Below are 12,475 nucleotides of genomic sequence, written 5' to 3' on the forward strand. Positions count from 1 at the left end.
AATGGACTCTGTCACCCATCATAAGACCTTTCAATAAAATGGATACTATCCAGAACAGAGGGCTTCTCAGGGACAGAATGCATGCCCTTCCGACACAACCGGGGCACTGCATTCAAAATCCTACAGAGAGGTAACATTACAATTGACTCTTACATTATTTCTCTTACGTCTAATGACAATTTGGCAAATAGAACAAGGATGGCCAACTTGCAGCTCAGGAATTTCAGGCTGTCCTTACAAAGACGGGGTCCTCAGCTATGTTCAGTATATAATATTTATTTCATCCATTTGTGCCACACTTTGCTCCTCAACGGGGACACAAACACCGTTTAAGCACTGGGAACGTCACTGCCCCAGCTCCCATGCAGGAACACAAATTGGGGGCGGATGAGGTGCACCAGGCCAAATGCTCCCCCATCTGGGTGCAGGAAGAGGTGGGGCAACCTGCCACGACTAAAACTCCAGCCTGCAGCCTGGCATGAAACCTCCAGTGCATAAACGGTCAAGGTGGCTTTTAACACATGGATTAAGGGCATTGTGCACCCACTATTTCTATACACATTGTCACAAAAGCAAGCTGTGTTTTGCATAACACAATCTGAGACCCTTATGGGACGGCCAATTCCTTCCATGCATGAGTTGCTTGTCAACAGCTTGCCGAGCAATCCCTTCTGTAAACAGCAACATGCATCATTAATTATTCCATTGACACATGAAGACACACACAGGAAATGACATGCACAAAACTGGAGTATAATTTATGACCCAGTGTTTGGCAAATCCATCCAGAGTGCTTTGAGGGAAAATGCAATGGAGCAGCAATTCTGAAAGCCCTGCCAACAGAAAGACAGTCAGGACTAGAGAAGGACCGGACAGCTCCCTTATCCTCCCTTCTTAACCTGACCCACCTCCCTCCACAAACAAAAGTCCGTTAAAAGCTAATAATATTTATTTCAATGTGAGCTTGTGTGATCCCCAGATCACTTCTTCAGCTATCTGAAGGGAAGATTATGTTGGGAATTCTTAAAGGGAAGATTCTGGGGAGGGGGGAGGGGTGGGGGTAGAGGTTTGGTGTGAATCCCATCACATATCTTTCAATGTAAGGAAGTAGAAAAGGAAGGAACTGGGGCAGAAATGCTAGGTGTGAATCACATCAAATCCTCCAAGCATAAATTCTCGGTGAGCAAATGAAAAACAATTAGCCGCTAAACACAGTGGGTGACGAGTAGGGCTGTCCTAGTGGGAGACCTCCTGGTGGCAGCCCTTGACCGCCACCATCGTTCAGTAGGCTGGTGGAGGGGGAAAAACAGTGCAAAAATTGCTGTTGTGTGACAAGGGTTTCTGCTGAATTCTTGATTAGTGTGACATCACTTCCAGGTTCGTCCCAAAAAGGAAGTCAGGCTGTTGATGTGATGGCGCCCCCATGTCCCTGATGCCTCTCCAACGACAAGAGAGGTCAGCTGAACATATTACTGAATTATTAAATGCTCTCACTTCCCTCCCGGTAAGAACAGTACCAAAGCCCAATGGTTTAATTTGGGAGGGATGGGTGGGAACAGGATCCATTCAGTTGAGCAGAAGCACAAAGAAAAAACTGTGATGCATTACAATTCTCTTCATGGGTTGCCAATCCTATAATGCTGCTTTATTGTCTGTATCGTCAGTTGTACACTCATTGTACTGCCCTTCCTGGATTATTTTAGTTGCAGTTCAGCTTGAGTCTCGGCAAGAAAGGCAGATTATAAATGAGGCAATTCTATGATCTGCAGCATGAGTTGGCTGGGCTCTAGTCCAGAACCAGGGCTCAAGTAAAGACTGGACTCAAAGGACCGGGGATGGACCCATGGAAGGGAGGTGGAACTCTGGAGAAAGGGAGGTGAGACTCTGGGTAGCTCAGCAATGTAGAGTCACCAGGCACCCACTGAGGGTGGCACCTTGCAATGTTCTAGAAACTGACCCAATCTCCATTGTATTTACTATATGGTTGTGGGATCCCTAGAATGTCACGGGGAACAGTGATGTCTCCTCCAGGCCTTCACCTGGAAGTCGTGTCAAAGTCTCAATGACACTTTCTCTTCCCAGATGCCATCCAAAGGCAGCGGCCAAGGAGAGTGAGCTAGGACAGGCATCTCTGCCCTAATTTGTGGCATGAAGGCGGATTTATATACTGTATGTATTTTAATCATTTCTGCCCTCCTCGGGGGCGCAGGAACTCAGGGTGGCTTACGGAGCATTTTAAAAGCTTGAACTTCATTGTCGTAATCACATTAGACAGAGATCCAGGGTCAACAGCAAGTATCGATAAATATGTCTTTAACCACAAAAATTGAGCACATGCAACAAGAGCCAAATAGCTGTGCTTTCTGTAAATGGGTAGTGCTACAGAAAAAAACAAGGTCATCTTATCACTAGGCATGTATGATTCATTTTGGATATTCCAAAAAGTACCCAACTCAATGTTGATTTGGACACTTTTTGGACAAGTCCGGTCCAAATCACACTTCCCCTTGAGTTAAACTGCCTGAATCAGCTTTGGCTGAATCGCTGAACTGTGATTTGGTCGTACGGAGACTGGGAAGTTTAAAGGGATCTATTTTTTCTTAGGTTTTCTGTGGTCTTTTTTTCCTCGCCTTTGGAAAAAATGGAGGTCAGATGAGGGCACCTTCTTTGGGTGCCCGTAGACTTGGACCCCCTGGTTCAACCTTTTTGGAACTCAGGGGTTCTTCTGAGGAGGGGCTCCCACAGCTATACTGCAAATTTGGTGCATCTCCCTCAAACCCCTGTCCCCCCAAGACCATAGAATAGATGGAAAGGAGAAACTTCCCATCAACTTTAATGGCACCATAGGTTATTATGACTCCAAATCAATTTGTTCGAATCTGTTGGAGGGAAGGGAATCTGAAATGGTCCAATGTTTTATTTTTTGTTTTTGCACATGCCTAGTTGCCACCCAAATAAGAGCGAGGATGATAGCTACTAGTAGAGATAAGCTACACATGGGGAAAATCAATCATTCTTTGAGTCATTTTGTATTCAGTAATTGCTGAGATTGGGAATACAGTATTAGTTTCATGAGATTCTAGGTCAGACCATTTTAATTTCAATCCAATCCGATACCCAAACTCAGGGATTGGTAATAACACCTGAACGTTCGTATTAAATATTTTAAAAGGCACAGTTGAACAAGGATTTTGTAAACGACGGCAGTTTGTTTCTCTTCCCAGTCTAATTCATTAAAACGTCTGAAGGAAATTACAGAGAAAGATGAAGCCGATTTAAAAGAATTTGTAATTGTTTTAATTCAAAAAAAAAAAAAACTGACCAGTTGCAAAAAAACAAACAAAAAAAAAAACCCACCCAACCCCATACATTACAAAAGGAAGAACAAAACATGTTACGAGGTTGCTAGCACAGAAAGAGCGGCATGGAAGATAAAATGGTGTGTAAAATGTTTAGGTCATCCTTCTGTAACACTGCGCTGACCTGGCTGAGGTTGGGGTTTGATCTGCTCTTCACAAGGCCACAAACACGCAGTTTTAGCCTTACTGAAATGAGTGGGGGCTTGCACAGTGCAAGAACCAGAAGTTCCCTGCAGCAGGGCTTTTGGAGAAGCATCTCCTGGCAGACTTGGGGTCTTATGTTGACCAAACCTGGTTACTTCCAAGCCATGACTTGCAAGGCAAAACTCAACCTTCCTCTCTATTTCACATGATTCCCCCTCCACACACAAACACCAGTTGTGCGATCAGGGTTAGCACTACACCAATACATGCTGACCCAGAGTCTGCATCTCAACCAGAACCTGACCGAGTTTGCAGGCCCTGGTGAAGAGGGGAGCCTGGTTAGCACGGGCACAGAGGCACCCAAAAAGTCATGGTCAATGCTGGCAAAGGTCGGTGGGGAGGCACACGTTTCCACAGATGTCTGCCAGTTTGCAAGCAACTGTTTGAGGGGAACCAGAGCCTGCACCTGACCTTTGAAGGGCTATCCAGACACCACCATGAGAGAGTGTCCAGTCTTCATGTTGGCCCAAGGAGGGGGCAGAGTTGCTCCTAGTACGAGAAATTAATTCAGCGAGTAGCAATAATAATAATAACAACAAACAACCACCCGATGGAAGAAATGTGATTTCTAATATTGTAAATAGATTAGAAATATGGTCATTAAATAATCTAAAAAGAAAGAATCCACACACTTACTCTGCTGTACATTTACAAACAGAAATATTTACAAAACTCTTGTTGTTTTTAAAAGAATGAGGTTTGTGGTTTGCTAAGGATCATAATCTGTTTCTTTGGTGCATTTGCCAATTTGTGTATTATTTTTTTTTAAGCTAAAATAAAAATCTAACAAATATTCAAGCAGGGCTGACAGGCATGGGGTACTTCCTCTTTGCTTTCTTTCTCCTCCTTTTTGGCTTTTGAAACCCACATTTCAATGGAAAATCCCCAACCATTTTCTAGATCAACATCATGTCCTTCTGATTTTTCCCCAGGCCAATAAAAGTTATTTGTTCACGTAGGTACACATCTACCATGCAAGGATCCAACATAGCCCCCAACCCGAGGGTAATCATGTGAGTTGCACAAGGTACAATCTGTCTTTCAGCACGGGTTCGACACAGTACGGAAGCTATGGCATCCCCCAGACATTACAAAAGAGAGCGAGACTCTACCCAGATATTTAATAAATCAAGTGCTTCATTTTCTACAAAACGGGGGCCCTGACACACACCCATTGCCTAAAATCTGCAGCTACAGCTTTACAGTAAGGGAGGATCACAAAGTGGGTTGAAGGAAGTCACAAGACCTCAACGTACGGCCCAACGTTCACTTCATTTAAGTGTCTTGGACATTAAAATAAAGGAGGGGGAAATAATCCAAACAAACCTCAAAACAAATAAATAATGGAATCATACATTTCATTAAATAGCACTTCTGTAACCAGCAAGTCATCTCATAACTTCTTCTTTGTTTGACGTTGCAGCAGCAAGACGGGATAAAATTCACCTTACAATGGGTCCCTGAACTAGCAGACACGACGAGGCTGTTAAAAATGCACCTCCACAGGCACCAAAAGGACTGACAGACTAGATCTGGGCCTGCAGCCTTCGCTGCCAAGTGACCACACGTAAACAAGACTAACATTTCGCCCTCCCCACCCACCTTGGATTGGAGATTTCAACTCTGAAGAACCTAAACCCAGAAAAGATTGAAGGTTGGAAGGCTCTCTGAAGGTTGAGGTGGAGCACAGCTCTTTGCTATGGACCTGCGGCCTCATCACGAACAAGTCTTGCAAAACCTTTGCATTCAACATGACCCTGGAAACGAAACAGGCTTGCTTAGCTGGGGTCTCCATCTTGTGATCCGAAAGTGAAAACGGTACGTATATTCTTCTAGAAGGCAAGGTGGCCGTTTAGCTACTGTTTTTTAAAAAAATAATTCTACTTTTCTCAGGCCACCACTGTAGGTTTGATGAGGGGCGGGGGGGGGGGGAGGGAGATTCTACTAATACCTTTCTATTCAGATCTTTTTTTCTTTTTCTTTTTTTTTTTTACAAAGCAGTGACTTTTCTTTTCTGCAGAAGTCTGTTTCAGGCTGGGTGTTGAGTGTACAACGAACACGCAAACAAAAAGAAAGAAAAAGAGGCAAGTCAGACCAGGATGGAAAAGCCTTATGTCTGAAATTGAGATCAGCTATTAAAGACTTAGATCAAGATTAGAACACTACCTGGTCTGAGACATCTTTTTATTGTATTCTTCGTCTCTGCCCCACCATTCTTCCTTTTTGTGCTTTGCAGTGAACATCCAGAGGAAAAGCTCTGGGGAACTCAAAAGGTTTGCCACTTACTTCCTTACTGGCTGTTCTTAATTAAAACATTATTATTCAGCTGCTGGCTACCTAGTCTTTGACTAGCCTGCTAAGTCATTTTCCAAGCTGCTCACACTTGCTGGTTTGTGGGACACAGAGTCACAACAGAGCAAAATCATCCTTGATTGGCAGATGCATATGCAAACAGATGCTGTTGCAAATTGCTGATCAACAAGCAGAGACAATCCTGACTCCTGCTGTTGCTCCTCTTTCACGAAGGGGGTAAAAAGGGTGCTTGGAAAAGGGGTAAATAAAGCTAGACCCAATTGACAAAGATTACATTCCGCCCCAAGCATAGTTGATATCAAAGCACGGCCGGTCCTGATGAAGCCTATGGCAATACAGAGGGCAAACACCTCCAATCGGGACAACGGACTGTGAAAAAGTGGCAAACTTGACCATCTGTTCCTGTGGTGCTTTCAACTGCCAAAGAATGGCTCTTATCAAGTCTCAGGATCCCCAGAACAGCCAGGGCCTTTGGGCCAGCTTCAACTCAAGTGAAAACACATGAGCTATGGTTTTTGCAGGATTACACCTGTGCTCTGGTGATGGCTTTCCTGCTAGGGGGGGAAGACTGACTAAGAGCAAGTTGCATATGGAATTCTAAGAGAGACAAGAAGATGCTGATACAGATGCTATTGTTTTTGTGTATATGGCTGGTCCATTTGTGCCTTGAAACAAACTGTGAAGAGTTCAGATTCACACACAGCTGCCCAAGAGAAAAATACGCAGTTTGCAATGTTGTGAGCCATGAGCCATTCACTTGTGGTTCTTATGAGGAAACAGAGAGAGAGAGAGAGAGATCTGCTGAAAGACCTGTTCAAAAGAAAAGCAGCAGAAAACATGAGAGAAGAGGAAAGTGTGGCGCCCCTTGAACAAGGTGAACCTGAATTCTGGATCCTGGTCTTGAAAGCAGAACAAAATTAGGTCTGTGAACAATGACAAAAAAAAAACTCACAAATTAACCCCATCAGTTCAGATTAGATGGTTTTGAAATCGGGGAGGGGGGGGGCATGAAATAACAAAGTAGTGATTGCAAGAGCCACTGAACATCATGTTGAGGCCAAGATAGGAATGTGTAAAAAAGAAAGAAAGAAAAAGAATCACATGCGTGATGGCAAAAATATATATAATTAAAAAATGGTTGCATGTGAGCCTGTCTATGAAAAACAGAATGCATGTGCTTTGAAATTAAAATTTGTTTTCCCTTAATGCTTTTATAGAAAAATAGTTACAAGAGAGACCACAGAGGCATCTCAGCAGCATAAAACTTAATTACAAACAGCAGCCTGTGTACAGGCACCAAAAAGGAACAGTCAGACATACGGACATTCAAACTACGATAATTATGTTAGCGTGCCAACTTGTACTTAAAAAAAAGAAAGAAACAAAAACAAAAACAAAGTTGAAGGTGGTCACGTTTCCGAAGAGTCGCTATCTTTAAGGTTTTGAGAATTTACTGCAGTTACACAGCCTGGGTCATGATTCTGCAGAAGGCTACATGTGGGCAGACAGCCAATCCAACAGCAGGATTCTTTTATGTGGCAACAGGCATGTGCTCATAAAGGTAATTTGCACAGGAGCATAACTAGAGGACTGAACTCATCCTAGACAATGCCAATTTTTGTTTACAGTTTCTTTGTTTCAGGGGGCTCAGAGTTGATTTCCCACAGAAGCTCCTTTGAAATGGGGCCTGGGGGACAGCAGTTCCGAGGGGATCACTTCCGTTAACTTCCTTAACCTGACTTCCTTTAGGACTCAGTCAGCCCGTCACCCACGGTATGATTACACAGGCTACGTGGGCGGGCCGGAATGGGTGGGGGAGGAGGTGGAGGGCAAGGCTGAACGGGGAGAAAGTTTCTTTTTGGACAAGAGAGTGCTTGTTTGCTTCATTTCAAAACCTGCGAATTAAAGAACTTTCAAAAGTGATGCTTAAAACAAAAACAAAATGAAATAAAACACGCCCTACAGTTCTAAGATTGTATAGAAACCTTGGGTCTTGTAAACTTGGACCAAGAAATTAAAAAAAAAAAAAGTAAGACCTTCTAACATTTGGTATAAACACTCCCCGCCCTCCCCCCCAAGGAATTGTATACCTGCCTTCTGACTTCTCGGGAAAAACAAAAAATCAGAAATTGCATAGGATATACGTTGTGCAAGGCAACCAGCCTTTGAAAAGTATCTGGAATAGAAACTAATCTCGCTTAGTGTCCACTTCTTCTTTTCTTGTTAGGCAGAGTCAGATATCATCAAATTTGTGTTTTAAGTAGTCTTTCATGACCTTGGCAATTGGTAGTTCATCAAGTAGTTTGAGATTTTGAAGGCCTATACATTGGCGAATTTTAATTCGGCATAGATCTTGCAAGTTCCTGGGTTGCCCTAAAAAAGAGAGAGAGGAGACATAAGATTAACCTCAATTAATGCTTTAGAAATTAACTGATACCAGATAAGAAGATCCACAGGATACATCTGTTGTCAGGATGTACCATTAAGAGTACAGGTTAACACTAGTGCTTGAATCCTCCTTCGATATTATTACCTTCATATATAGCCCACCTTTCCCACTGAAACTCCAAGTTAATTAGAAAAATTCATGAAAAAAATTCCAACGAACAGCAAAGATGTCTAATAAACAAAAGAATGCAGTAAGACAAGGACTCAAAACCTGGCAAATAATGCAAGAGGGGGAGAGGGCAGGACATGCACTTGGACAAAGAATACGAAAAGTGGGTTACAAAGAGAGAAAACCTTGATCTGCAGTAGAATGTTCAGTGATACAAAGGGGATTTCCGCACCCATTAAATGTAGCATTGTGCCAGTTGAATGCAGCCGGTATATTCCAGCCCTTTCACATGATGTCACCCATATCCAGCATCTGGCCAGCTGACAGCTTGCTATATCCTCCATTTTAAAGCGTTTCTTTGGGAAGCCCCCAAAAGTGGATTCATCACCCTAAAAAGTGCTAGCGACCGGAGAGCAATCAGCAGGCAACCAGCAAAAGGAAGGTATGGAGGCTCAAACATGCTAAAGTCATCTATATCATCCCAACCTTGCCTCCCTGTCCCGGGAACAGGAATTTCTTTTTAACAATGGTGATGTGCCTGGAACAATGAATAGGCAGACATGCATGCAGGTGATGCCAGAAATAAAAGACTTTGAATGGAGACAGAGGCGGGAGGAGAGAAGGCGGCTGCAGGGGGCCCTGAGTGGTGAATAAAGAGAAATATTTATTTGTGGCACGAAGCGTGACTCTCGAAAAAGGCCAAAGCTGAGAGTGAGCTAAGATTGGCCAGGGAAGCCCATTGTAACAAGAAAAGATTTTTCAGTTACGTGAGGAGCAAAGGTAAAGTAAAGGAGGCAATAGGCCCACTGTTGGGTGCGGATGGACAAACTCTAACGAAAGATGCAGAGAAAGCAGAAAGGCTTAGTGCCTATTTTACATCTGTTTTTTCCCACAGGTCAAAGTGTTTAGGCACATCTAGAGATGGCCGTAGCCAAAGGATAGTGTCTGGGTGGCAGGTTAACATGGATAGAGAGGTTGTCGAGAGGCATTTAGCTGCACTGGATGAGTTCAAATCCCCTGGTCCGGATGAAATGCACCCGAGAGTACTCAAAGAACTTTCCAGAGAACTTGCACAGCCCTTGTCCACCATCTTCGGAACCTCTTTAAGGACTGGAGATGTCCCGGAGGACTGGAAAAGAGCAAACGTTATTCCGATCTTCATAAAGGGAGGAAGGATGACCCAGGAAACTACAGACCAGTGAGTCTGACCTCTGTTGTGGGGAAGATAATGGAGCAGATATTAAAGGGAGCGATCTGCAAACACCTGGAGGACAATTTGGTGATCCAAGGAAGTCAGCATGGATTTGTCTCCAACAGGTCCTGCCAGACCAACCTAGTTTCCTTTTTTGACCAAGTAACAGGTTTGCTGGATCGGGGAAATTCGGTTGATGTCATTTACTTGGATTTTAGTAAAGCTTTTGACAAGGTTCCCCATGATGTTCTGATGGATAAGTTGAAGGACTGCAATCTGGATTTTCAGATAGTTAGGTGGATAGGGAATTGGTTAGAGAACCGCACTCAAAGAGTTGTTGTCAATGGTGTTTCATCAGACTGGAGAGAGGTGAGTAGCGGGGTACCTCAGGGCTCGGTGCTCGGCTCGGTACTTTTTAACATATTTATTAATGATCTAGATGAGGGGGTGGAGGGACTACTCATCAAGTTTGCAGATGACACCAAATTGGGAGGACTGGCAAATACTCCGGAAGATAGAGACAGAGTTCAACGAGATCTGAACACAATGGAAAAATGGGCAAATGAGAACAAGATGCAATTTAGTAAAGATAAGTGTAAAGTTCTGCATCTGGGTCAGAAAAATGAAAAGCATGCCTACTGGATGGGGGATACGCTTCTAGGTAGCACTGTGTGTGAACGAGACCTTGGGGTACTTGTGGATTGTAAACTAAACATGAGCAGGCAGTGTGATGCAGCGGTAAAAAAGGCAAATGCCATTTTGGGCTGTATCAACAGGGGCATCACATCAAAATCACAAGATGTCATAGTCCCATTGTATACGGCACTGGTCAGACCACACCTGGAGTACTGTGTGCAGTTCTGGAGGCCTCACTTCAAGAAGGATGTCGATAAAATTGAAAGGGTACAGAGGAGAGCGACGAAGATGATCTGGGGCCAAGGGACCAAGCCCTATGAAGATAGGTTGAGGGACTTGGGAATGTTCAGGTTGAGAGGGGACATGATAGCCCTCTTTAAGTATTTGAAAGGTTGTCACTTGGAGGAGGGCAGGATGCTGTTTCTGCTGGCTGCAGAGGAGAGGACACGCAGTAATGGGTTTAAACTTCAAGTACAACGATATAGGCTAGATATCAGGAAAAAGTTTTTCACAGTCAGAGTAGTTCAGCAGTGGAATAGGCTGCCTAAGGAGGTGGTGAGTTCCCCCTCACTGGAAGTCTTCAAGCAAAGGTTGGATATACACTTTTCTTGGATGCTTTAGGATGCTTAGGGCTAATCCTGCGTTGAGCAGGAGGTTGGACTAGATGGCCTGTATGGCCCCTTCCAACTCTATGATTCTATGATTCTAAAATTCTATGATTCAAAAGCACTACACATCTATGATTCCATTGCAATGGATAAGTTTGAATTAAAAAAAAAGAGTTTAGCCCTTCAGCCCCTTCTCCATTTTGCTCATCAAATCTGATTTGGCCCAAATCCAACCATCAGTATATCACAGATGGAAATCTTTCCCACCCCCACAACCATAGACACCTTTTAAAGGTCGAGATGACAAAGACTGTTTATGCACTGGGAACTTCACTTCCCCAGCTCCTGTGCAGGAATCGGGGGCGGATGAGGTGCACCAGGCCAAATGCTCCCCCATGTTGGTGCAGGAAGAGGTGAGGCAACCTGCCACAACTAAAACTCCAGCCTCTGCAGCCCAGCATGAAACTCCAGTGCGTAAATGGTCAAAGATAGGACCTTCCAACTGGCGTTCCCCAACACACACATACAGAAGAAGAAGAAGAGTTGGTTCTTATATGCCGCTTTTCCCTACCCGAAGGATGCTCAAAGCGGCTTACAGTCCCATTCCTCTCCCCACAACAGACACCCTGTGGGGTGGGTGAGGCTGAGAGAGCCCTGATATCACTGCTTGGTCAGAACAGTTTTATCAGTGCCGTGGCGAGCCCAAGGTCACCCAGTTGGCTGCATGTGGGGGAGTGCAGAATCGAACCCGGCATGCCAGATTAGAAGTCCGCACTCCTAACCACTACACCAAACCACTACACACAAATCACAAGCAATATATTAAAACAGGAAGAAAGGAAAACTAAAGAAGTACTTTCCCTGACCTGAATGGTCCATGCTAGCCTGATCTCATCACATCTCAGGGTCAGCCATAGTTACTATTGGGAAGGAAGCCCACCAAGAATGTCCAGGGTTGTTATGCGGAGGAAGTCACTAATCAACTACCTCTTGCCTTGAAAATATGGGGGTTGCCATGACTTGATGGCACCTCTCTCTCTCATACACACACACACTCTAGTTTGAAAAATGTGAAAGTTAAAGTGGCTTGTAATTCAGAACATTCTTTGTTACTTATAGTCTGTCTTTCATGTGAGACTCAAGATGGATTACTCCATGTAAATCAATGGAATCAATGGGCGGGCTAAAAATTTAATAATAATAATAATAATAATAATAATAATAATAATAATAATAATAATAATAATAATAATAATAATAAATAATCTGCTTTTTGAATGCAAACTAGTGAACAACAACAACACGCATGATACAGTCTCAGTATGTCTTTGGGGGATTCAAGAAGACTCACTGAGCATTCAGCAAAGAATGAAACACCAGAGGCTCGGGGGGGGGGGGGGGGAGTCAATTCATACTTAGAGTTTCCTGAGGAGTTGATTATCAACAGTCCTGACATTTCCCCCTGATAAGCCGAAGAGCATTTCCTGGGAATGTGTTAACAATGGGCATTTGCCGCGTTAAGCACCAGTTGCCACATGGGTGTCTGGAGCACTTACTCATTCTTGATTGCCTCTGAATGAAAAAAGGGAAGGAAGGGAGCGAAGGA

General features: G+C 43.8%; 1 protein-coding gene across 2 annotated transcripts in view; it reads right to left on the reverse strand.

Annotated features, from left to right (window-relative positions):
- Nucleotides 1-3,534: 3,534 nt before the first annotated feature.
- ASB7 (ankyrin repeat and SOCS box containing 7) overlaps nucleotides 3,535-12,475 on the reverse strand; it is a 46,235-nt gene continuing 37,294 nt past the window's right edge. For both annotated transcript variants that reach the window (XM_077317283.1, XM_077317284.1), the window contains one exon: nucleotides 3,535-8,249. In XM_077317283.1, coding sequence (XP_077173398.1) covers nucleotides 8,110-8,249 — 140 coding nt within the window. In that variant the 3' untranslated portion in view covers nucleotides 3,535-8,109. The remainder of the gene's footprint in view (nucleotides 8,250-12,475) is intronic.

Source organism: Paroedura picta, chromosome 18, assembly GCF_049243985.1.
Source record: "Paroedura picta isolate Pp20150507F chromosome 18, Ppicta_v3.0, whole genome shotgun sequence".
NCBI classification, from domain to species: Eukaryota; Metazoa; Chordata; class Lepidosauria; order Squamata; family Gekkonidae; genus Paroedura; species Paroedura picta.